The sequence below is a fragment of the Stenella coeruleoalba genome, assembly GCF_951394435.1.
Source record: "Stenella coeruleoalba genome assembly, chromosome: 11".
NCBI classification, from domain to species: domain Eukaryota; kingdom Metazoa; phylum Chordata; class Mammalia; order Artiodactyla; family Delphinidae; genus Stenella; species Stenella coeruleoalba.
This window is the reverse complement of record NC_137157.1, coordinates 89,061,408-89,088,904: the sequence shown is the minus strand read 5'-3', so window position 1 is coordinate 89,088,904 and position 27,497 is coordinate 89,061,408. Positions and strand designations below refer to the sequence as shown.

Below are 27,497 nucleotides of genomic sequence, written 5' to 3'. Positions count from 1 at the left end.
ATGAACCTTGTCAATTAGCTTGAGCTCCTGGTTGTCTCTCAAGCCTTTGTGATTCTCCAGGCTGCCTTCTTTGTTTCTACTGGCTCCCAGTTTTTGAGTGCCAAGACTTTTCAAGTGTTCCAAAGGGGAGGATCACAGTCAGCAGCTAGCTGCAAGCAGATTGGAAGCTGGACTCTCAAACAACAGCTGGGAAAGTAGGTAGTTAAGCCCCTTCCAGAGAGAAACTGGGATTTGGGCATTTTTCCTGGGCTCAGGTGTATAGCTGTGGGGAGAGCTCTTGTACCTATTAAGAAACTGCTTCCTTGTTTGCTGTAGTCCTGTGGAAGTCATGAATGCAAGCCCCATTGGCTGTCAGAGCCAGGCAATCCAGGAGCCTGTCCCTTCAGTAGTAGCTGCAAAAGTTGGGGTGCCAGAAGTGCGTACAAGCTCCTTCCAAGGAGATACTGGCAACTTGGAGTGGGCTAGAGGGAGAAGGTGAGGGATGTGTCTTCTGGCTTCTCCAGTCTCTGAGGAGGATTATAGCCAGCCCCTAGATGCATACTGAATTAGAAGCCTGACCCTCAGCAGCAGCTTTAAAATATACAGATGAATGCCTTTTAGGGAAAGACTGGAAGATGGACATTTTTGTCTGCTCCCTCTTCACTGAGCCTTGGGGGTGGGGGTAGCTGCGGCAAGTGCTTGTGCTTGTTGAGAACTGCTTCTTTGTTTGCTGTATTCCTGTGGGACTTGTGAATGGTAGCACTATTGGCTGTCAGAGCCAGGTGATCCAGAGACCCATCACTTGGGCTGCAGCCATAAAAGCTGAGGTACAGATGTGTGTAAGCTCCTTCTGGGGAGATACTGGCGACTTGGTTTGGGCTAGAAGGAGAAAATGGAGCAGGTGTCTACTGGCTTTCCTAGGAAAGATCAAAGCCAGACCCTAGATGCAGGCTAACTGGAAGCTTGACCTTTAGGTAGCAGTTTTTAAAGTATGCAGGTGGATCTCTATCTGGGAAAGACTGGGAGGTCGGCATTTTTGCCTGTTCCCTCTGTACTGAGTCCTGGGAGAATAGCTACAACAAGTCTCATGCACCTGTTAACAACTCTGCTTTTGTTTGCTATAGTCCTTTTGGTCTCCAAAGTGCAATCCTCACTGACTTACAGAGTTAGATGTTTTGGTGGGGGCCTGTTTTTGGGTGAAAGTCTTAAAGGTTGGGTCACTAAATATGAGGTCTAAACCCTTTTCTCCTCAGGGAGAAGCTGGGAGTTGAGAATTCCTTTCCGACTGTATGGTGCTTTTCTGGGGGTGGGGTTTATAGCAAGATTTTCTCAGCCTTTCCTTATCCATTTCGATGTGCGTATTTTCTCATTCTCTCAATGAGTAGAAGTTGCTCAGCCAGTTTCTGGATTTCTTTCAGAGGTAATTGCTCCATGTGTAACTGTCCATTTGGTGTATCTGTGGAAAGAGGGGAGTTCAGGAGCCCCCTCTGTCACCATCTTGGCCAACCTTCTCCCCACCGCAAAATTTTTTATATTGAGATTCCATTGCCAATCCATTAGTTACCTTTTTCTAACACATGAAACATTAAAGTTATGGACCGTCTTCATTTAGTATTTTCTAATGCTCATCTAAACTGGAGTACAATTCTAGACACATTTCACAGGGTAAGCAAAATTATATAAAATTAAAGAAGCAGTGAAGAGTTTTCATAGCCATACTTAAACATTTAGATATTTAATTTTGTGATGAATAGTTAAGATATGAAACATCATGAATATATTTGACTACACTTCTTCAATTTGTTGAGTATAAATAGATAATGAAATGGGGACTGAAAGAAAAAAATTTACTTCTGTAATTCATGTATCTGCTGCAGCATCAAATCCCTTTGGAATCTAGATCATATTTGCATCATCACTTTTGACTTCCTGGAAAGTCTGAAGCCCCTCCCAAGATCTCTGCAGATTCCCTTATGGTATATAGTCTCAAGATTAACTCAGTCTGCAATCCTGCATTTGTGCATGTTTCCGTGTTCTGCATTTTGTTAGGCTGATGTAAACTTGGTTCTTTCCTCAACTCTGTCAACAAATCAAGTTAAAAATGTGATAAAAATAGACCTGACTAAACAAGGTGCAGAATTTACAGTATGGCAACACGAACATTTCAAGTTGTATGTTACAGTGCTCTGTCCTTCAGCACCCTCTCCCTGGGAAAGTTGCATTGTGCCCTTGTCACCTCACAAAATGGTCAGCATTACACCATTTTGCAGGCTGTTCTTTTACCCCATGTACTTCTCTGCTCCTCCAGTACCGAAATTTAATTTTTTTATTTATGCAAAAGTTTAATCTCAAATTATTTATCAAGCAAGAATGGCTTTTTCTAAGAGGAAGTCTATGCTAGATAGTTAGAATAAAATTTTAACTTTTGCTTCACTTAGTTATATATTTGTTAATTCAGCAGTCCTACTGATTAAAGTGGCCAGGTTTTGTTTTTTGTTTTTTTTTTTTTTTGCGGTATGCGGACCTCTCACTGCTGTGGCCTCTCCCATTGCGGAGCATAGGCTCTGGATGTGCAGGCTCAGCGGCCATGGCTCACGGGCCTATCTGCTCCGCAGCATATGGGATCTTCCCGGACCGGGGCACGAACCCGTGTCCCCTGCATCAGCAGGTGGACTCTCAACCACTGCGCCACCAGGGAAACCCCAAAGTGGCCAGTTTTAAAATGGATTGTGTCAAGAATATGGATCTAAAATAGTCTCAGGAATCTCTCAAAGAATCAATGTGAAAATTTCAAACAGTATCAGAGGAAAATTATATGTGTTATGATGAAAAAGAATAAAAATTAGAAAAGGTGAATAAAGCTTTGTGGAGTTATCAAAACCACTAAAGAGAAAGTAAGCAGTTTAAAGCTTTGTCTCATCCTTTTTGTGCATCCCTTTTAGGGAAGGTGATCAAATACATGATGCTAATCATGACCCTATGCTCATAAAATTGCCCAGAACTTGAAAGTGACAACAATTAGACCTTTAGTAGCATTAGTAAGTTTGAAAGGAAGATCAAAGTAAGTCTCACCTATGAAAACTTAGCAACAGGTATTTTATTGGGGGATTTTTAGATTCCTCCCCACTCTCCCTTCCCAGCCCCTACTTCTGTCTCTCCTTGCCCATGGGATTGTATTTCTAAAGGAGAAAGCCATTATCTAAGCTGATCTCATCAGGTTGTGAACAACAAATAAAATTTAGTGAGAATGATTGACCTTAGCTGTGAAAGGAGTCAGTGTCCTTGAGGAGGTGCAGCCACTGTGTGTCCAGCGCCTCCTGGCGATCAGACACTGGCTTTTCAGTGCGGCAAGAAAGAGAGTGTCCAGGAAAGGCAAGGCATCCAGTTTCCAGGTGTATTTTTTTTTGAGATCGGATCAGTCCCATCAAAAAATTTCCTACTAACAAATCTCTTTTGGAGATACTTTTCAGAGAAAGAGTTTCCAGAATCTCCACTTTGCATTTTTAACCTAGAATTTTTCTTTTTCATTACTTCCACATGTAATTATCACGTTATTTCTATTAGCATATTTCAGTGACAGGGACAGAACTTGGCTACAAAGGAAGTGAAAATTATGCTTTCAGGTATGCAATAGTGAGAAAATTAATACATTCTACACATATGGAACACTTAATTAAAAATATAAAGTAATATGTGTTGAAATGTCAAGATAAGTAGCCTAAAGTTATTTATATTCTGGGCAGACAGAAATCAGTGATGATTAGAAAACCTTTTACATTATGCATTTATTTAATCCTATCCCATCTTGTTCTAGAAAGAATTCAAGACCAAATGTGTTCCCTACAACAAGGTAAAAAGAAAGTTGTACGGTAATCAGGGCAGCTGGAGAAATACAGGGTAGCATTCAAAAGAGGAAAAGGGGGGTGGTACTTAGGAAGAGGAGAGATGTTTAAAATAGGCTATGTTCAAAGGTAGAGAATACCCCTTCACTGAAACTGTTCAGTGGAGTCCAGGTGATACTCGCTGGGGATTCTTCAAGGAACTGGAGCATGGGCTAGGATTTGAGCCAGATGACTTCCCTTCTGGCCCCAATGCATGAAGGAAGCATTTATTGAGAGATTACCGTGTGTGTCTCATGGTCACTTCTTTTATTGGAGTGCTATAAAATAGCTTTAAGACTGGGTTCCTGCCCTTGAGGGGGTTTATAACTTTTCCCCTAAAAATAAGACCAACATTCATGTAGTTAGAGAATGAAATAAAGCAGTCTCCCATTAGATGTTAAGTCGTGAGGTACAGGGTATTAGTTCCTAGGGTATTTAAGAATATTTCATAAAGGAAGAAGCTGCAGAATGTTAGGAGAAGGAGAGGAGAGATCACGTCAATTTGGGAAATTTTCTTTGTGGGAATTTGGACATACTGCTGCTGTATGCTGATCATGAAGTACTTTGGGTAAGAGAAGGGAGTCAGCAAGTCTGGTGTGAAGCTCCTTTTGTAGTTGGCCATCCCCTGGTAATTCTTAAAGATGTCTAGCAACTCTGGTCAAGGTCAGGGTGATGCTGAGATCCGAGTGGTTCTGATCTGACTAAGAAGGTGTGACTGGTGCATCATAAGCACAGAGCAGGGCTGATGGGAAGGTCAGCCCAGAGCAAGCTTGCCCCAAGGAGCATCTGCCTGAAGGAGAAAGGAAACAGGAACACAGGATGATGGAGGCGGGGAAATAGACCCCGGTAGAAGGTGGTCACACATAAAGATGGATGTCCACCAGGTATTAGATTTTGGTAGCTGTCTAGGAATGACGTGAAAATGAAGGCAGCTGCCCCTCTAGGATGAGTTCTGTTGTTTGAGCAGAGAAAGGGTTATGGTGGAAGGGTGATACTGAACTACAGCAGGAGCTGACTGGGAGAGTTGGGTAAGCACGTGCCTGGCTCAGGGTCTAAAAAGAAGAGCATATGAAATAGCGTAAATTAACACAGAGTATGAGGCTCCATTGAAAACAGGCCTTACTAGGACACTAAGGAATGCTATCTCTGAGACCGTTTTGAGGGCCAAGGACAGGGAAAGAGAATTGAAAAGAGAATAAGATAAAGAGAGAGAGGGAAGCCAGAAAAAAATGGAGGGGCCAGTAAGGTCCAAGGAAGCCCTGCCTTTGAACTTCCTTCCCTCTCCCTCCACTGGAGCTCTTTACCCCTCATTGTCTTTGACTTTCTTCTCTTCTCTTTGCCAATTGCTTAACACAGGCTTAGAAGTAAACACATTTCCACAGAGTCTCACCATTATAGGTTCTTTCCCAACTTTAAAACGTCTGTCCTTTTAGAATGTTGTGAAGGAGAAAAGTAACATGGCCAAGATGGGAGGTGAAGATATATCTGTGGTCCAGCAGGAGAGTTCAAAGGACCCAAACAAATACCCTTGGTGTAATTGGTGAAGCGGGCTCTTCTTTAGTAGAAAATAGTATTCCTGTCCTTTCTTGCCCACCTCACTCTCAGTAACCCTTGGGTTGTTCCATGAAAGAGAAGGGATAAGAACTCCCATGCCTTTCTGTCTTGGCTTTTATTCAGGAACAGACAGTTGTTTATTTAAATCTTTCAAGACTGTTACTTACCTAGGTTACTGTCGCATTCTTCATACCTTTATGTTGTCATCATCTTTGTCAAAAAGGTGGTGAGAAAGGATAATCTACCGGAAACAGGAGAAAGGAAAGGAGGGGAGGAGAATGGTGATCATTGAGCAGGCAATATGTAATAGTTACGTTTTTTGCTAAAAGAAAAGAGAGTAACATAAAACCAATATTTTTCATTTTGAAATATGTATCGATAGCTGATAAGCTCTATCAAAATCTCAATTTCTAGTCTAGATTCTTAAGCAGTTTTTAACTCTGGAGACTTGAACAGGAGTACCAGATTTTTGAAGATTAAGCAGTTTAAAAAAATGTCAAGTCAATAATACATGTGCCTTGTATTCAAGGTGCCATGAATTGGAGGAAAACTTGTGTCTAAACCATGCTTTCTGTTTTCTTATAGCTGTGGTATGAAATCCCAATCAAGGAAATATGTCTTTCTCTTTACTGTCTATCAATTTTGTGTATATTTTGCACTTTGCTCCATCACTACTAACTAATTCCTTTTGCAATTTGAGGATAGGTTGGCTAAATTTTTTCCCATGTTTGAAAGACTAGTTATGTATTCTGTTATATGGATGTGGAGAGCATGAATTTCTTGATATTAAATTGGTAAATTGATTCTTGGCAACCTAGTGGATTGGATGAATGGGCAAGGGTGGTCTCAGGAGCCATTTTGCAGACTAGCACAAGTGAGGGAGGAGTCTTAAGAAAGATCATAACCAAAACGATTTTGTTCTTTTCGGAAGAGGAGTTTTTATAAGAAGAATCTTGAATTGCTGTTGTATGGACCTTAGAAGAAAAAATATTTTATATGTATAAAAATGGAGTGAGTTTTATTATATAGATGCAGTTTTGATAGTCTTGAAAGTGCAAAAAACCTTCTCTGTTGTATGTTGAGATACACTACAAATAAAAGAAACAAAATAACGAGACATTCTAAATAAGAGTCAAGTGGGTAAGGAAGCAAGGGAATTTGAGAGAAATAAAATGAATCTTACTTTGCATGTTTAAGATCCATTAACACTTCTATTTAGTTTCAGAAGAGAGGAAAAAATGAATATATTTCTGCTGATTTTGAAATTTGTGTTTTACAAGTCATCTTTTTCCACAGAGCCCACTTGAATGACCTCGAAAATATTGTGCCATTTCTTGGTATTGGCCTTCTGTATTCCTTGAGTGGTCCAGATCTCTCGACTGCCATCCTGCACTTCAGGCTTTTTGTTGGAGCACGAATCTACCACACAATTGCATATTTGATACCCCTTCCCCAGCCAAATCGCGCTTTGGCTTTTTTCCTTGGATATGGAGTTACACTGTCAATGGCTTACAGATTGCTGAGAAGTAGGTTGTACCTGTAAAGAGAATCATACAACTCATCATCCAGTGATTTTCTAACAATTCTGTACTTCCAATTTGTAACAAATACTTTTTAAGATTTTAAGTGGGAAGGGAGCAGGGAAATTAAGATAGGGAAAACCTGGTCTGAATATTAATGTCACCAATATCCTTTATTCTTTCTTAATATTTGCACTAGAAATTTAACATAATTTTTAGCTCTTTTGTCTTATTCTTAAGTACTTTGTTTTAAATTTTGATTGTAATTTGTAACATTATTCAACATTTCATATTTTAAATCTTTAGAAAGAGTAAGTACATGTATGTTAAACTTGTATTTCAGTATTGCTGAAATCGGCGTATGAAATAAAGAATTTAAAGAACGATTTCATTTGGTTTTATTTTTCCCAACATATTTTCAAAAGTTTCAGGGTTTCCCTGGTGGCGCAGTGGTTGAGAGTCCGCCTGCCGATGCAGGGGACACGGGTTCGTGCCCCGGTCCGGGAAGATCCCACATGCCGTGGAGCGGCTGGGCCTGTGAGCCATGGCCGCTGAGCCTGCGCGTCCGGAGCCTGTGCTCCGCAACAGGAGAGGCCACAACAGTGAGAGGCCCACGTACCGCAAAAAAAAAAAAAAAAAAAAAAAAGTTTCAATCCTACAGAAAAGTAGTACAATGAACTTCTATATGTCTTTCACCCAGATTTACCAGTTGTTAATATTTCCGCATATTTGCTTTAGCTCTTATCACTCAGTGTTTTTTCTGAGCAATTTGAAAGTAAGCTGCAGATACTATATCATGCATTTAAGATATTTCATTCCTAAATACTTCAACATTTATCTCCTGTGTACAAAGCAGTCTCCAAATAACCATACTATTCTCACACCAAAGAAATTTAACTCTAATACAATATTTATTAACATACACAGATCATATTTAAATTCCCCAATTTTTCCAATAATGTCTTTTATAACTGCTTTATTTTTGATCCAGGAATCAAACAAGGATGTCACACTGCCTTTTGTTATCATTTCTATTTAGTTTTCAATAAAATGGATGAGTTCTTTCATTTTTTTTTATCTTTTATGACTGGCATTTTTTGAGAAGTTTAGGCTGGTGGTTTTCTAGAATGATCCTTAATCTGGTTTGGTTTTGTATATTATTTTCTCATTCTTAGATTCAAATTAAACATTTTTGTTAACGTTGTGTTCTTCAGATTACAGCACGTTTGATGTCAGTTTGTCCCATTAGTGGTGATCAGTTCAGTAAGGTAGTATCGACCAGATTTATTCACTGTAAAGCTGTCTTTTTGTAATCGTATTTAGGGTGATAAATTGAGACTGTGCAAATCCTGTCCTCCTACAAACTTTCACCCAATGGATTTAGCATCAAATAATGCTCAGTTTTGTTTCTATATAAAAATATAAACATAAAAATTCATAAAGCATATGTTTACAAACATATAAACCCTATATACATCCATACATATTTATATTTTTTGTCTTGAATGATGTGTACTTAAACCTTTATAATAAAGGATGAACTTTTAAAATATTGATATTTTTCTTATACTCACCATTTATATTATTAGTTTTTCTCTCTCGATTACTCTTAATTTTAATACATATTTCTTAAGTAGTGCTTTTAGTGTCTCTCATAATGGTTCATTTAGGTTTACCACACAAATGAAAAGTCACTGTGTTTATATTTTAAGTTTCATAATTTGAGCAGCTCTTAAGTCCATAAACGTGTTGGACAATTGACTGTGGAGAATTCTGTACAAGTTTCTTTTCACTTCTTTTCCTAATGTTAAAAGCAGCTTTGCATATCAGGAAAGCTTTGTGGTATAATTAATGGAAAAGATCATGAGCTCAGAAGTGAAAAGTTCAAAATTTAAGGATTAGATCTGCCTGCATAAACACGCGCACACACACACACACACACACACACACAGAGACACCCTACCCTCTGGATTTGGGTAACCTATTTACTCTGTCCAATCTGTAGTTTCCTTAAACTTTTGTTATATTTTTTGAAGGTCAAATGATCTATGTATGTGAAAAAAAGATATTCTAAACAATAAAGTGTCCTCCATATGGAAATTATTTGAGTAATCTATCGAGCACAAAGATTCAGTTAGCTGAGTTTTGTGTAAGATACTTGTTTAACCATTGTCACTTCTGTAATTGTTCTCATAAATTTTCTACTTCCCTGGTAATGCTTCTCAGAGTAGTAGCAGAATGTACTGTGGTTATTGGTTACCCACTCAGCTACTAATATTTGATATCCATTACTTAACAACTATCAGGAAAAAGAAAGGACATTTAAATTATATGTTCTTAGAGGTATAAAAACTATGTATGTGTGCAGAACATGTTTAAGAAAAAATGAAAATGTCTAGAGATCACCTACTTCAATTTCCAAGTTTGAATAATAGTTGTAAAGACAATTTAAAATGGTTTCTAACTGTGTTTTCACTCAGAAGAGAAGCTGTAGATGTTGGGGAATTTATTAGTGAAACTGTTGTAATGGAGGAGGATGGATGAAGGAAAAAATATTTACTGGTCCAGTGTCTCCTGTACCAAGGAATCCCCACCTGACCACATGACACACTGGACTCTGGAGGGACGTCTGTGCTGTAAGTGGCTCTGACTTGTGGTGGGACAGAGGTGGAGAAGAGGTTGCACAGTTTGTATTAACACTGTTACCTAGGAGGGACCTGATGGATATGTTCGTGTTTCTACCACTTAATTAGAACTCTTTGAACGCAAGGATTGTGTTTTCTTTGTCTTTATATATACATTCTCATTCATGTACACAAACATGAATGTGTGAATGCACATCTGCATTCACACACCCCATTCTCAGACTCCACACTCACCACACACACACACACATACACACAGGAGTTAGTACCACCACCATCACCAGTACTAACCATTATGTATGCACTTAATAATTAGGTAACAAGTTACTTCTTCAGATTTCACCACTCCCTTCACTCAAGCCTTGGTCTCTCACCAACCCTAAACTAACTCTACCATAAGTAAGTCAAGTTTCTTCTGCAGAAATCAGAAGGTATTTATCTGTAATTCTTATAGAAGCATCATCTAGGGTGGTGATGGGAGTTTTAGTGAGAGGGTGCAGTGACTCTCAAATGGGGCTGGAGGGTGGGGCAGATTTTATCAAAATCTCTACAGCTAGCATCTACACATACACACAATATACTGAATCAATATTATTTAGGACATAAGCCCTGTGGTTATTTCACGTAGTACTACGTAGAGTAGAATCTTCTTAGCAGGTGGGGACATCTATCTCTAAGATGTACGTATTTGGCTTGGACATGTTGCAAGATGGTGGTGGGACATCAGAATTTGACATATATTAAAGGGCTCTGTGGTTTTAAAAGACTGAGAAAACCTTATCTAATCAGTACCAAATGGGTGGGACCCTCTGCTTTGAAAAGTCAAACACTTACTCTTTCAGGGTATTGATGTGACTAGGCCCTGAGAGGTAGACTCATAAATGAGACTTGAGTGTAAACCATAATAGCAAGGAATTCACTGAAACTCAGTCCTATAACTGTCCCCTGGTCTAGTGGTTTTGAATCCCAGGGGTCACTGCATTCTGGCCCTGTGGTCAAGCTGCCTTGGAAGTTAAATTGTCATCAGAAATCCTCTCTTGATTTTCTCTGGGGAAACACTGCCAAAGGTACCAAAGTTACTCCGTGACTCAGTGCTCTGCACACTATAGGAAGGCTTGTGTGACTTGGAGAGCATGGGTTCACACCAAAGAGAGTTGGATGAGTCGAACGTTCAATGGCATAAGACTAAGGTAATCTGATATATCCGTTTCAAGATAGAGGTGATGTCATGAATGGGACTGAAAATACTCATAGCTCGCGCCTAGGGAATCCTGTGTAAGTTATAGAAACCATTCACCTGAGGGTTCTACTTTATAAATACCAAAAAAAAATTTTTTTTTGAGTTGCATAGTTGCTTCACACTGACTATTTTTGGAGACAGATGGTGAGAAGTGAGGCAATTTGCCTTGAAAGTCTCTACAATCCATTTAGAAGCAGCAGCACAAGAATCCTATGGTCATCTCCCTGCTGCCAGCCTGAAATGTCAGCCCTGTGGGAAGCTGATAGGTGTTCCTGCTATCAACGGAAGCAGCACCTCTACATTCGTATCTTTCAGAGTACTTTATTCACTATATATCCTATGTAAACTGTTGGATTTGACAAGGAGGGGTTGTCAAAGGCAGACTGCTGGGAAGGGGCTATGTTGGGTTGAATTTGGCACCAATCTCTCACACTTGACAGCTCAAGTACAAGATTGGGGATGCGCTATAGGACCTATGAGCCTCCTCAGGCAGTAAGCGCAGGCCCTAAGTCACATTTAATTCAGAAAGCCCTGACAGCCCTGCATGAAATGGGAGCGGTAAATGGAGAGATAGGAGCTGCGTGCAAGAGTAGGCCATTTAAGTTATTTCCTCTTACTGGAGTTTCGGAAAATAAGAACCAGGATGATATAGACTGTGCTACACCACAAAGAGATCTGCATTAGCAACTTAAAATCATCTAAAGTTTAAGGCTGGGCGACGTGATTTTCCATAGCTAAAAGCTAAGAGGGGAATCAGTGGAGAGTCAGAGCTGCCTAAAATTCTTCATCTTTTACCCTACATTATACGTATCTATATCTATATTGCTATATAAATAAACCCATCTAAAATAAAGGGAAAAGTAAAGGATTGAAGCAGTTTTACATAGTGGAATAGAACAATAGATTTGAAAGCACTTAAATTTGAATCTTGGCTCTGACACTTTCTGGCTGCCGGAGACAATGACCAAGATATTTAACTTCCTTAAGCCCCATCTTTAATTCTAAAATGGCAAGATTAAGACTTTACCTATGGGATTAATATTCTTTTGCCACAATACTTCTATGTAACAAATCATCCGTGACTCAGGGGTTTGGCAAATGATTCTGCAGGGTTGGGCCGGTGTTGGCTGGGTTTGCACATGTGTCTGCTGTGAGCTACAGGTTGGCTAAGTGATTCTCACGGACGTGTGTCTAACTGTCTCGCATATCTAGGAATCGGCTGGAGCTTGGGTGATTCCAAATGATCTAAACTAGGATTACTGGGGCAACTCAACTCTATTCCATGTGTCTCATCCTCTAGTATGGGGGTCAGTAAACTATGGCTCATTGGCCAAATCCAGCCCATGTATTGTTTCTATAAATAACGTTTTATCAGAACACAATTTTGCTCATTCATTTTCATATTTGCTACGGCTCCTTTCATGTCACAATGGCAGCGTCGAGTAGTTGAATAGTAGCAGTAGAGACCACATGGTCCACAAAACCAAAAAGATTTACTATCTGATCTTTTACAGAAACAGTATGCTGACTCTTGCTTTCGTAGGCTAGCCTGGATATGTTAACATGGCCACGGCAAAGAGCAAGAGAGGAAATGGAAATGCGTTAGCACCTTTCCAAGATTCTGCATGTATCACATCTGCTAACATGCTACTGGCCAAAGAAAGTCATATGTATGACTGCAGAATTAAAGCTCTAGGACACAGACAACCTTATTAGTGAGAAGAATTGCAAAGTCATGTGAGCCAGGGGCCTGGATACCTGAAGAGATGAAGAATTTAGGCTATTTTTGCAACCAATTTACTGCACCTGCCCACTTCAAGATATTGTTATGAGGTTCAAATCAGACACCTGTAAAACATCTTATAAACTCTACCACAGTATGCAATTAAAACAGCATTCATTCTAATGTGTCATAATTTTATCAGATTAGTGGTAATCTGTTATATCCTCAGTATGATAAGAATAGTTATAACTAAATATGTGGTATGGGAACTTGACCTTCTCGTTCTCATTTGCAATGCGCTGCCTTAGAGAAACAGATGGGACAAGGAACAAATATTTGGATAACCTTATTGCTTCTTTAATCAAGTTGGTTCCCAAACTGTGCCCAGTCTGTTCTCTTGAAATTATCATCTGCACCCTGCTCCCAACCAAGTGTTTCATCAAAATTAATCAAGTTCTGATTACTGGTGTATAGAGTGTAGCACCGATAATATTACTGGCCCAAATGTAAAATTTTTGTGTTAGTATTTGCTGAAGTAATTGTATTTTATCTTCTCATGGGTTGAATTAATCATGAAAATAAGGGCTGTGCTAAATCCTTGTCTGAGCTGCTACATCTATAGCTTGATAGCTAAAGGAATGTAATTTACTCTTTCATTATAACTCATCTTTCATGACAAGACAGAGTTGAGAACCAAGAATTGGTTCTAATGATAGCTTTCCACTAACTTACATGAGACACAGGCAAATCACATACTCTTTCTCTCTCCATGTCTTCATATTTTTAAAATCAAGAGATTAAATTAGAAAAATATTTGAAATATTCTCTGAGTCCAAAAATTCTATTTGTTCTGGAGGCAGGTGTTGGTCTCCTCTTTTTCCAGTGATAAAATATGAAAAGCAAGATGTGGGAATAATTATAGTAGGAAGCTTGTAGCCTCTATTAATGAGGTCAAAGCTAAACTTGTGTGTTAAATAGCATTTTGTGGTTTAGTGCCTTAGGATAATAATCTTTAAATTAATTTTCCTCTGAATCACCAACATGCTGCCACCAAAACCAAATTATCATTTGTTAATTTTCAGAAATAAATAAACAACTGCATGGAGTTACCACCACTTTAAGACTTCCTTCTTCAGACACTGAACGTGCTGCCACTTGAGTAGATCAGTCGCTAGTAGCAGTGATTGTGGGACAAACAGATAGAATGGCCAGAAATAAGTGAAGTAGGGTTTCTTGTTTTTTTTCATCCTGGGCTCCCAGAATCTTGACTCTATGAGTTGGCTAGGTTCCACTTAGTCCAAATAACTATATATAAAATAAATATTTTATGTATTTTACCTATTGCTTCATGAAAGAAATATTTACTATAGGCCACCTATGTGCCAGGCGCTGTTCTAGGTGTTTGGTATACATCAATGAATAAACACATGGAGAGTTTGCCTTCTAGTGGTGATTCTTTAATTTAGGGATTGTAAAGAAAGCAAAAGGATCTGTTGAACTGATTGAACCCATACTATCATGAGAATTTTCTATGCCAGCGATCATTCCACTTGGCCCTGTGGACCAAATCTGGCCTTCCACTTGTTTTTGTTTGGCCAACAAGCTAAAAGTGTTTTTTTTTTCCTAATGAACATTTGCAATAAATTTGATGATTGAGAACGCTAACCTTGAAACCCGCTTAAGCAAAATAGTATCCTTTGAATAAAATTCCATTCTTTTCACTAGTAGATCTGAATTACAAAAACTTGTGCTCCATCATCATTATTTTTTGAATTTCAACAATAGAAAATGTGGAAATTTGTTTTCTCATTTGTTATATAAGTTCCTACATAACACACTTGATTTTGCCCCTTGGTTCACTAAGTCTAATATTTGCTGTCTGGCCTTTTACAGAAAAAGTTTGTCAATGCCTGATCTATACAATTGAATATAAAGAATATGAATGGATACAGATAATTTTTCTAGTTCTTTTTCATTAAATAACTGAATTTAATCAAAATGACTAAGAAAACTTTATTTCAACATTGATCCTTTTATATTTAAATTATTATCTATTTTTGTTCTAAATTATTATGTCCTATATGGTATGTTATATGCTGGAATATTTGTAATCTTATAAGCATTTTCTTAATTGTTAAAGGATTGAGATATTGTTAATTGACCTCTATGAAAACACAGCTTCTTACCAGCATGCTTTGAGTCTGTATGTGCTCTCTCCCTGGTAGCTGAATTTTCTAAGATCAGTGCTCTTTTTTAAAAAAATTATTGAAGTATAGTTGATTTTCAATGTTGTGCTTAATTTCTGCTGTACAGCAAAGTGACTCAGTTTTATAAATATGTATATATACATATATATATAAATATATTCTTTTTCATATTCTTTTCCATTATGGTTTAACACAGGATATTGAATATAGTTCCCTGTGCTATACAGTAGGACCTTGTTGTTTATCCATCCTATATATACTAGTTTGCATCTGTTAATCCCAAACTCCCAGTCCTTCCCTCCCTCACCCCCTTCCCCCTTGGCAACCACAAGTCTGTTTATGTCTGTAAGTCTGTTTTTGTTTTGTAGAGAGGTTCATTTCTGTTGTATTTTAGAATCCACATGTAAGTGATATCATATGGTATTTGTCTTCTGAGATCAGTGCTCCTGATGCTACTGTGATGGATATTGAAATTTTAAAACCCCCTTGGCTGGAAAAATCTCCTTTTGCTTGGAGTAGATATATAGAAATCATGACACTTCCAGTATAACTCTATTGTTACATCACTCACTTCTCAGAAATGATAGTTAAAACCATTCATGTTTAATCACTTCATACCCAATGCCAAGTAGTTTACACTAATAGAGAGCAGAATAAGCTATGGCCAAATGAGACTGAACGGAAAACTCAGAAACAGCTGATGAGGTCTAACTTAACATCTTTGTTTTTTTCCTGGGACATTTATGCTCATGATGGTGATTTTATATTGCATACATATAACATAGTCACAGTTATTGCTTTTAGAATTGCCCTAGTTTCTTTGATGGATTTATATGTATTACTCTTTTATAGAGAAATAGTACACTGTTCCACTAGGAAAATCGTGACTGCTCTGCCGCACAAACAAATTTTAAATTTACTAATTCAAAAACTACCCCAAGCCCTTTACCAAAACCAATAACTATTATGTTTAGAATTCGGAGTTAGTATTTTCAATTATATTTTGAAATATGAACTAGAAAAATTACATAGATTTCCATTTTTAGGAATCTATTCCAAAGATACATGGGTCAAAAATATAAAAGTACTTGTGAACAAGGCTATTCACTGAAGCACCATTTATAATAGCAAAATACTGCAAATAATTCAAATACTCACCAATAAGAAATGGTTGAATAAACTATGATGTATTCACACAATGGATTATTATGCAGGTGTAAAAAAAGAATCAGAAAAATCTCTATGTTACTATGGAATAATCTCCAGGATATAAGAATGTGTGTTTGTGTGCGTGTGAATGTGTGTGATTATAATTTAAAACTCAATGAAAAGACAAACCATGAAGTTTAAAAAAATAGCTAACTATGGGAGAAGGAGGGAAGAGATGGAAGGAAGGGGGATAGAAACTATTTGTTATTCTTTAGATACCTTGTTTTGAAGATGCAACTTTGGAAATGTAAATGTTTTACATAATAAAAAAATAAAATTAAACACAAAATGCAACTCCTAAATATCGAAAGTGAAAAGAAAAAGAAACCTCAAAGTGTATCCTGTTGATCCTCTCACAGAGAAATTCTCCCAAGTGACTTGAAGGCGTAACGGTTGGAGTGTGCATCCCCAGTAGGACAAAATAAATTGCAAAAGAAAAAAACCCTGTTTACAGTAATGATATAGTTGGCGGTAGTGTTTATATTATTCTGAGACCATCGTGTATGTAGTATTGATAAAGCAAATAAATAATTATATTGGTGTCATTGAAACCAGGGTTTGGGGCATGGCAGAAGAGAGAAACAGATATGAAATCAGCTAGGTTAAGTAAAAACCTCATATTCCTGAATTTGAATTGGAAGTATTAGTTTCAACTTATGATGTGTTTTATCTAAAACAAAACAAAGATAACAATATTTTCTATCTATAGCCACTGAAAAGACCTCGCAGCCAGTTGTAGGAAATGCAAGATGAATCTTGTCACATCAGAAAATAAGGATTCTATTCAAGACTACTAGTGTCATCCCAAAAGGACTCAGAAGTCTAAGTGAAGAGACTCCCTTGTCAAAGGGAGGATGACTTGAGTATCACTACGTATAATAATTGCAATATGTTGTAAGGCATCAAAGATGTTTAGGGCTTCCCTGGTGGCGCAGTGGTTGAGAGTCTGCCTGCCGATGCAGGGGACATGGGTTCGTGCCCTGGTCCGGGAAGATCCCACATACCGTGGAGCAGCTAGGCCCGTGAGCCATGGCCGCTAAGCCTGTGTATCCGGAGCCTGTGCTCCGCGACGGGAGAGGCCACAACAGTGAGAGGCCTGCGTACTGAAAAAAAAAAGATGTTTAAATCCATGTGTTAATAAATAGATGCATATACGCACACATACATGTATGTATATATATATTATATATATATATTATATATAATATTATATATATAGAAGACCACATATATATAAAAAAAGAAGCATTCATCTTGCTTCTCCTATGCAAACTGTACCTCAGCATAAACAATTGCTCTTGAGGGGGAAATATCTCTTAGAAGCTTACCAGCTAAGAATTTAAAAATAATTTATCATTTTAACACCTTAAGAATTATTGGATCTAAGCAATGATTATCAATGTCTGCTAACATCACAAAAAGAAGACAACCAGGGATTATTATTCATCCCTGAGGGTATTATACAACACCACCTATGAAGATGTCTGGACAAAAAATCCCTCATAAATCTCCACCCGTCTCTTATTTTCAATACAAATTTACAGAAAATACAAAGGACAAAAATCACGAAGAGGATAAAGTCAGAAAAATTCAGACAGAAAACTTCATAGGACAAACCACCCATTTTTTTCAACAAAAACTTCAAGAGAAAAAAACAAAAAACAAACAAAAACTTCAAGAGAGGAGAAAAAGAGGGAGACAGGTACAGACAGACAGATAGCCTAAAGACTGAAAGAAATTTGAGACATTTATCATCTCTCAATGTATAGATGTCATTTGGATTCTAATTCAAAAAACAAGCTAAAAACAAAGTGAAAATGATAAAATAAAAAACTGGGGAAATGGGCTTCCCTGGTGGCGCAGTGGTTGAGAGTCCGCCTGCCGATGCAGGGGACATGGGTTCGTGCCCCGGTCCGGGAAGATCCCACATGCTGTGGAGCGGCTGGGCCTGTGAGCCATGGCCGCTGAGCCTGCGCGTCCGGAGCCTGTGTTCTGCAATGGGAGAGGCCACAACAGTGAGAGGCCCACATACCGGAAAAAAAAATGGGGAAATGTGAGCATGATTGAATATTTGATATTAAAGAATATTTTAACATTTTCAGGTATGATCATGTTATTGAATATGCAAAAAAAGGTCTCTATCTTTTAGAAAAATCTGTGAGATATTTACAGATGACGTGATGTCTAAGATAACCTCAAAATTCAGGGATGGGATAAAGAGAGACATGAAGGTATCAAGTATAAGGGAGCAAAGTTGGTCATGGTTTATGAACTGTTGAAGCTGAGTGATAGGTACATGGAGAATTGTTATACTGTTTGCTCTACTTTTATGTATATTTGAGATGTTCTAAAATAAAATATTAAAACGTAGAGGGTAGAGGTGAGCAAATTCTTCCAAGACCTAGAACTATAGCTTATCAAAACTTAAGCTAGAACTACAGCTTATCAAAACCTATAGCTTATCAATTACAGTTGCCCGTTGAGCGAACACTTTAACAATATCTTGTCCTCTAGAGAGGAAGATTATATGTAAGCTGAGTTGTATTAGTGGATGCCTGTGGTCATCTTTTTTATACATAGTAAATCTTTAGATTATTTTCCAAGTCTGGATTTCTCCTTTAAAGTTTTGGTTAAGATGTTGTCATGTGGGGCCAATGTCTTAATATAACAGACTCTGTGTATGTCTGTATATATATAATGGAGATAATGTTTTTGAAATATGTTCACAAATAATATAATCTCTCTCTTAAAGCACACTTTTTTTTGCCACTAGTGCATGCCTTGAGTCTTTATCACCCCAGGGAAGAGGAAGGTAGGTACCTTCTAGAAAAAAGAGGCCCAGAGGTAGGAAGAGGGCAGATGTGACAGGTGAATTCCTCATAGAAAAGGGACAGGAAGCATAAACAATTCTGGTGCAAAAAGGAAGGGGTTCAGAGAGAATGATCTGGGATTGGGATGCTACTGGGATCCCCTGGAGGGACGTACATACCTCTGGCCTTTGTGAGAAGGTAGAGGCCCCTACCTTGTTTAAATAGTGCACCCCCCGACCCAAAGAAAAAAGAAGATGTGTATAGGTCCTAAACCCTGGAACCCATAGATGTGACCTTATGGAATAAAGGGCTTTTGCAGTTAATGATCTCGAGATGAGATTATTCTGGACTAGGATGGGCTTTGAATCCAATGGCAAATCCTTATAAGAGATGAGAAGGGAAAACAGACACAGATAGAGAGGGAAGAAGATAATGAGAAGAAAGAGGCAGCGACCGGTGTTATGCAGCCCCATGCCAAGGAATGTCAAGAGTCTCCGGAAGCCGGCAGAAGCTAGGAGAGAGGCATAGACCGGATTCTCCCTCAGAGCCTCCAGGGAGAACCCACCCTGCTGACCACTTGATTTCAGACTCTGGCCTCCAGAATTGGAAGAGAGTCAATGTTCTGTTGCTTTAGGCCACTGAATTCGTGATAATTGCTATTGCAGCCCTAGAACAAACACACCCTGCTTCTCATAGGGAACTGTGGGAGGAGCGCATCTCACAGGGTCCTCTGAAGTGACATGAGAGGCTGAAAGAGTAGTAATATCAGTGTCATGGGAGTGGTCTGGGAGAGCTCCAGGTCTCCACTGACTCACTTTCCCAGACTGTTTCCTGGAGTTCTGACATGCTCTTGGTGGCATCGCGGAGAAACCGGTGGACCCATCAAGAGATCCCTGTGGTGAGGGATGACTCCGTTGAGAGTTGCAGCAGGGACTGCAGGGAGAGGTAGATAGAAGAGGTGGGGACCTAAGAAGAGGTTGGTTGGGAAGAGTGAGATAATACCGGGCACAAAAGGAGCTGACAGAACAGACTATGGATTTCCCCAGCGTGGACTTAGCATGGATTTAGATAGGACAGTCTGAGAACAGAGAGCTGGAGAAACCACTTACAACTCAGAGACGCAGGAGCCAGGAGAGAAACACAGCACAGGGACTAGAGACCACCTCCCCAGTTTAATCTTCTTGTGCCCAAATTTCACTTGGGAAAGGGAGAGAAACTTGAGTTGTTAGAATAAATAGTTTGAACTGCAATACAAGTTCAACTGCAATGGGTGATTGTAGTCAAGAAGGGGGCTAGTGAGCATGAATGGACAAGTTCAAGAGTTTTCTTGTCATTAGATGGGCGGGGATAAGTGGGTCGAAAGAAGGACTTTGTTATTACATCAATTAGGTACTTTTCTAAAGCTATACATTAGGATAGGATGCATGAGTTGTAGTATGTAAAATCTGACCTCGCTACACATAGAAGAGGCAAAAATCAGCACTTATAGACTTTATATATATATATATATATATATATATATATATATTTTTTTTTTTTTTTTTTTTTTTTTTTTTGCGGTACGCGGGCCTCTCACTGCTGTGGCCTCTCCCGTTGTGGAGCACAGGCTCCGGACGCGCAGGCTCAACGGCCATGGCTCACGGGCCCAGCCGCTCCGCGGCATGTGGGATCTTCCCAGACCGGGGCACGAACCCGTGTCCCCTGCATCGGCAGGTGGACTCTCAACCACTGTGCCACCAGGGAAGCCCTAGATATGTTTTTCATGGTAAAATCTACTATGATTTTTACCAGCTAATTTAGACCTAATTTAATTTATTTGCACATCTGTCAGCCTGTGAAAGAGTCAGCTTGACAACAAAAATCTGATGCAACTGTATCTATTTTATCTTCAGTCTTTCCATCAAAGGCCAGGAGAAACCTGCTTCTTCTAAGGGCTTTGTTTCTATCAGTCTGGGTGGCTAGCTTTGATTTGGCGTTGTCGTCTTGCTGGGGAGCTCACAATAACTCATGAAGAGTTCTGCTGATGCTTATTTATAGGTCAGCAAGTTTGGAGGACCGTTCTTAATGTATTCAGTTTATTTTGGAGCTCTGCCTCTTTTCTACTTCTCTGAGGTCAGGTCTGTTTTACAGCCAGCTAGAAAGACACTGCGGAAGTAATTGTCCATAAAATGAGGGTCTCCTATCTGTATTCTCTCCCCAGCACCCTCGCCTGAAGAATCTGTCTACTGCCTTCACTCTTTGCTTCATTCTGGGTGGACAGAGACTTGTTAGAGGTGTCCTAACAGGTGGCCAGGGTGTCCAGCTTCATTTCCAGGGCCGCACATCACACGGATTAGTACCTTCAAATGCAGTGACTAATTTGCTAGAGTGTGAGGTAAAATTCAATAAATGAATCTAAAGTCCCCAAGCAGCTGGTAGTTTGGAAATTCTTGGACTCCTTTGGAGCAGGTTGGCAATTTCCTATTACCACTAGATGTCCCTGTGTGGCTTTTCTTTTGGACACCAGTACTGTACAAGCTGCAAGTTATTTCTGCTCTCCCGGCTGGAAGGAAAGTGCATCACAGTCTCTGAAGAGGCTGTTTACAGTGGAATAGCAACCAAGCTGGGAGCCAACACAGCTTAGCCCTAGTACACTAATTTCAAGTCCAAGGGCATGGCAAAGCTGGAGAGTACTCTGAGCCTGTGCAGAAATCAGGACTATCTCTACAGAGGTCCCAGGTTCTTTCCAATTTGCACTCATTCAATTTCCCCTGCCTCCCAGCTCCCTCTTGGTAGCCTAGACCAAAGCTTTAAAAACTATCATGGAGAACTAGTTAAAAAAATTTTTTTTTTCGCACTTCTGCTTTCTTGCAGACCAACACATGGTCTTACTGAGCAGGACATCACAGGTTACTCACTCTGGGAGTCTGATAACAACCAAACTGTCTGTTCCCCCTAACAAAATGATGGTATATGTACTTAGATGTGACGTTGCACAGCAGTATCAGCTGACTACAAAAGGTTTTTTAAAGCATTCTCTCAATTTCTGTATTTCCTGTCTTTGACTGGCAACAGCTTGTGGACCAGCACCGGTCTGAGGATCATGCTTTGGGTGGCACTGGCCTAGGCGTCATCATAAGGCTTAGTTCTACGTCCTTGAATTAAAACTAATGAGCCATGGGGAACTGGAGTGGCTCAAGGCAGCTTTAGAAGACTTGAACGGAGACTCTTGCAATGTGCAGAGAGCCGTGGTCTCTGTCCTTCTACCCCAGGTCAGACCTGGACCTTCCACTGACCTACTGCACTGAATCTCAGATTAAGGCAACAGAAAACAGTGGGTGATCCCCAGAGGCCACAGCAGTGGAGAGGGAATGAGAGTTCTTGCAGCTTTGGAACCTGTTACCGCGTCCAAGCTCGTACTGCTTGCTGTATGACAGGCCAATACATCGAGAGACGACTTGTTAGGGCAAGGAACAGCGACTTTATTCAGAAAGCCAGCAAACCGAGAAGATAGTGGACTCATGTCCCAAAGAACCATCTTGCCTGAGTTAGAATTCAGCCTTCTTTTATAATAAAAAGGGAGGGAATAAAGTCCAACATTTCCTGGTTCCAGTCAGCCTCTGAGGGGATGTGCTAATTTCCTCCTTCCTGCAGTCATTCACATGTGGGCCTGGTCAGGATGTTTCCTGTGAACAAAAGGTATTTTAGCTTAATGATCATTACCTGGGAGGCAGGGCTCCCAGAGATGGGCCACTGTGTATAATTTGAGCTTATAGGTGACATCCCTTTAGTGATTAACTTGTAATAGAATGCAAAGTTTCTTCTCCATTACGAACCTTCTTGCAGAACTTAAGTGAACCTTGTCAAGGTCCACTCTATACTTTAGAAGAGAAATAAAGGTGGTGAAGGATGGTAAATACCATGTACTTGTATTCGTCTTAATAATTAGCCATAGTGACACCTGGGTGATCAATTCTGTGATGTCTTATGTCACAACCAGCTCCAATTACAGGAAGAGCGGGAAAGAGTTTTAGCTTCACAAACTGAAAAGAAACAGTTTGTTTACTCAATGTACCAACAGTTTGTGTCCCCAACAATCATTTATTAAGACAGTCATTTGTAATGTAAGAGCACAATTTGCCTTCAAAACAGTGTTGAGAATGGTGGTTAATTTTCCTGTTTACTCACAGAAAACCATTTAAGCCAGGCAGTAACTGACTTAAACACTATTTTTCTCTTTTTTATGATTCCATGGGTCAGGTCAAGTCAAGCAGCCAAGAACATTGCTTTCTCTGTTATAAGCTCTTGAGATCCAAGTTCCAAACTTTGATAGAAGGGGTTTCCCCTCTCTTTCTCAGGGTGCCTCATGGAGAAACAGGATTTGTCTGGACTTCCTTGTTCTGGAAAGGACAACAAGATGACTCTGGTCCCTTGCAGCGGTAACCAGCAAGGAAGCAGGATTCCCGATGAAGGGTTCCATTAGCTGTGTCTTTAAGGCTTGGAGTATGAAACCATGTTTGATGAGCAGTGTTTGATGAGCAGGGACCTTTGTGGTAAAAGCTTCCAGGGGTGGCTGGGAGTGAGGCATGGGATCTCTTAGAGAAAGAAAAATCATGGGGTGAGAGCTAGAAGCACTGGATCAAGAGTCACCAAGTGGAAGACTGGGATGAAGCTGCATGAGTGAAAAAGGAAGAAGAAAGACATACTCACATGACAAGAGTTGAAGGGCAGTATATGCGGTTCTGTCAGCGGGGGATTGAAATTCCACAGTTGAAGGCCCATTTTCATGTGTTCACATGTATGGGGCAGAAGCCTTGAAGGAGAGGCCCTAAATATGTCCTTCTGGAAAGATGACTCTGCATCCTTAGTGTCTCCTGTGGGAAATGTAATAGAGGTGGGACAGATCCAAGTTTCATGGAGCCTGAAGCTTATGCAATTTGTGGATACTTTAGGGAAAAAAAGCAACTTAAAAATGTAAAATTAGGTATGAATATAAATATTTATTTACATAAGAAAATAAATTTTAAAAATATCCATTTTAAAAAGCTAGCAAATACAGGCATGCCTCAGAGATACTGTGGGTTTGGTTCCAGACCACTGCAATAAAGGGTATGTTGCCATAAAGCGAGTCAAATGGGTTTTGGCTTCCCAGTGCATACAGACATTATATCTACGCCGTACTGTAGGCTACTGAGTGTGCCATAGCATTACGTCTAAAAATGTACATCCCTTAATTCAAAAATACTTTATTGCTAAAAGATGGTAACCATTATCTGAACTTTCAGTCAGTCGTAATCATTTTGCTGGTGGAGGGTCTTGCCTCCATGTTGACAGCTGCTGACTGATCAGGGTGGCAGTTACTGAAGGGTAGGACAATTGTGGCAACTTCTTTTTCTTTTTTTGTGTACGTGTGTGTGTGGTACGCGGGCCTCTCACTGTTGTGACCTCTCCCGTTGCGGAGCACAGGCTCTGGACGCGCAGGCTCAGCGGCCATGGCTCACGGGCCCAGCGGCCATGACTCACGCTCTGCGGCATGTGGGATCTTCCCGGACCGGGGCACGAACCCGTGTCCCCTGCATCGCCAGGTGGACTCTCAACCACTGCGCCACCAGGGAAGCCCTGTTTTTAATTTTTTAAAGAACCACCATAATGCTTTCCACAGTGGCAGCACCAATTTAAATTCCCACCAACAGTGTTCAAGGGTCCCTTTTTCTCTACATCTTTGCCTACCTTTTTAATCTTTTTAAAATTATTATCATAGCCATCCTAACAGATGTGAAATGATATGTCATTGTGGTTTTGATTTGCATTTCCCTGATGATTAGTGATGTTGAACACCTTTTTGTGTACCTGTTGTCCATTTATATGTCTTCTTTGGAAAAATGTCTATTCAAGTCCTTTGACCATTTTTACGTTGGATTATTTGGGTTTTTTTTGTTTTTGTAATTAAGTTGTATGAGTTCCTTATATATTTTGGAAATTAAACCCTTACCAGATATCTGATTTGTAAATATTTTCTCCCATTCCATAGGTTGCCTCTTCACTCTACTAATTGTTTCTTTTGCTGTGTAGAAGCTTTTCAGTTTGATGTAGTCTTGCTTGTTTATTTTGCTTTTGTTGCCTGTGCTTTGGGTGTCATATCTGAAAATTTATTGCCAAACCCAATGTCAAGAAACTTTTTCTCTATGTTTTTTTCTAGGAGTTGCATGGTTCCAGGTCTTACATTTAAGTCTTTAATTCATTTTGTGTTAGTTTTTGTGTATGATATGAGATAGTGGTCCAGTTTTCCCAATGCCATTTATTGAAGAGACTATCCTTTCCCCATTGTGTACTCTTGGGACCCTTGTCAAAGATTAATTGACCACATCAGGCTCCACTTCTAATTCTAGTTCTCTGGCTATTTCTATCACATCTGCCATTACTTCCTCCACTGATGTCTTGAACCCCTCAAAGTCATCCGTGACTTCTTCCAAACTCCTGTAAATGTTGATATTTTGACCTTTCCCAATGAATCATGAATGTTCTTAATGGCATCTAGAATAGGGAATCCTTTCCAAAATGTTTTCAATTTACTTCACCCAGATCCATCATAGGAATCACTACCTATGGCAGCTATAGCCTTACAAAATCTGTTTTTTACATTTTTATTCCTCATCTCACCTGTCATAGTCTATCCAGACCCAAAGCATGACCACAGGGTAACCAGCTGAAAATTCACCAAGTTCTTTAGCCTACAATTCCTGTATTGATTGATTGTCTAATTGACTAAAGTATTTCTTGATTCAACAAACATTTATTTGTAGTTTTTTACTTTGTTCTAGGTGCTCTTCTGGACTCTGAGTATAAGAAAGAAGGAGAAATTTTGCCCTCCTGGAGGAGCTCAGAGAGCTTTTTGTTCCAGGTCTTACTGATAGAGAGGAGCAGAGTCAAGGTGAGAATCCAGGTGTCGTGATTTCTGGCTTAGTGCTTTTGCTATAAGGCCACATTGTTTCTGAAGTTTAACAGTCTGACCAATACCAAAAGCAGAAAATGCTTCCCAGTGATGTAAACAAATCAGTACCTCTAATTTATGGTAGGTTCCTAAGGACCTCGGTATTCTGGAACTATTAAAAGTAACCTATGGAATCAGAGGTAAGGGGCCCTAAAGTCCCTACAATAGGGATCCAATTCTAAACCTAAGAAACATCCCCCAAGACAAGTACTAAAACATCAAAGGTATTGGTTTTAAAATATAAAAGCACAAAAGCAAGTATTTAAAGTATCAAGACAAGTATTTAAACGTAATTGAGGTCCTTTCTTAATGACTCAGTTAAAGCGATTATACACGTGGGAGATGAGATATCTTCAATTTCCAGCTTGAGCAGCTCTTCCTTACTCCTTGCTGTAGAGAGAAACTTTTAAGACTTGATGGCTGATTGCACTTGTACCTCTTCATCAGGAAAATAAAGCACTCAAAGCAGGGCAAAGGGGACTCACAATTTTTGAGTGTCATTGAGGTGCCCTGAGTTTTATGCGTGTTGTGTCATTTAATCAACAAAACAGTCTTATGTGGTAGGGATTTTTGTCTTCATTTTACTGAAAACTAAATTCAATTTTTTTTTTTGACCGTGCTGCATGGCTTGTAGGATCTTAGTTCCCCAACCAGGGATTGAACCCGGGCTCTCAGCAGTGAAAGTGCAGTCCTAACCATTGGACCGCCAGGGAATTTCCTAAATTCAAATATTTTAAATACTATGCCCAAGGACACAGTTTGTAAATGGTAGACTCAGAAATGATGGGACTTCCCCGGCAGTCCAGTGGTTAAGACTCTGCTGCTTCCATTGCAGGGAGCAGGAGCCCTGGTCAGGGAACTAAGATCCTGCATGCTGTGTGGCATGGCCAAAAAACAAAAAACAAAAAAAGGTAAAAAGAAATGAAACTAGGCTGGTTTAGTTCCAAGGTTCATGTTCTTTGCAGCATACCATGCCACCTTCAGGGATAAGAACAAAATTTAAAGGAGAGGAAAAAAACCCTGAAGATGAAGTAGGGAAGATTATAAATAAGGAAGGGCTAACATTTACATATTTTTTTTGATTAACAGATATACCAGCAGAAGGGCTGGGCTTATAATGTTTGTTATTCTCTAATCAAACATCACTTTTCTACACGTGGTGCCAGGAACCAAGCTCAGGTCCCTCCCTTACTTGTCCTGTACCCAGGAGCAAACTTTCATACTCATTGAGAATTTCTGAAAGATTCTGCCTTCATCAAGAAGTAGAAAGATAAAATCCTGTGCTCTGGAGGCAGAGAACCTGTGTTTAAATACCACATTTGCCACCAACTAGATATACGTAGGCAGATTTTTTAACTTTCTTGTGTTTGAGTTGTCTCAATGGGGATAATAATACTAAAGCCTCACTCCTAAACTCATGGGGAGTAAATAAGATGATACGTAAAAAGAATCTAATATGGTGTCTAGTCCAAAGTGAGTGTTCAAAAAATGTTGGTTTTCCTATTACCATTTTAAAACAAAACAAGCATGATAGGTGTAAATTGCTTCTCTATACCCAGAGGCAAGAAATGACACATCTCTTTATATTGTAAACAAAGTTTGGTCCATTTCAAGCATTAGTAAAAAGTCCCCTGATGAATTTGGAGATCTCACTCCTACCCTTTGGAGCATATATGTTTAGAGTTTATGAGTCTCATTGGAGGAAGATCATTGTTGATGTCCAGGCTTATGTGCCCTATTCAGAGATGATGGCTCTACT

General features: G+C 39.4%; 1 protein-coding gene across 8 annotated transcripts in view; it reads left to right on the top strand.

Annotated features, from left to right (window-relative positions):
* The window catches only part of MGST1 (microsomal glutathione S-transferase 1), a 175,579-nt gene that overhangs the window by 86,273 nt on the left and 61,809 nt on the right, over nucleotides 1-27,497 (top strand). For 5 of the 8 annotated variants that reach the window (XM_079936980.1, XM_079936978.1, XM_079936977.1 and 2 more), the window contains exon 4: nucleotides 6,711-7,320. In XM_079936980.1, the coding sequence (XP_079793106.1) occupies nucleotides 6,711-6,957 (247 nt within the window). In that variant the 3' untranslated portion in view covers nucleotides 6,958-7,320. Of the gene's footprint in view, nucleotides 1-6,710; nucleotides 7,321-25,568; nucleotides 25,679-27,497 lie in introns of those variants that run through there. The other 3 variants (XR_013830512.1, XR_013830513.1, XR_013830514.1) reach the window with 1 other exon arrangement.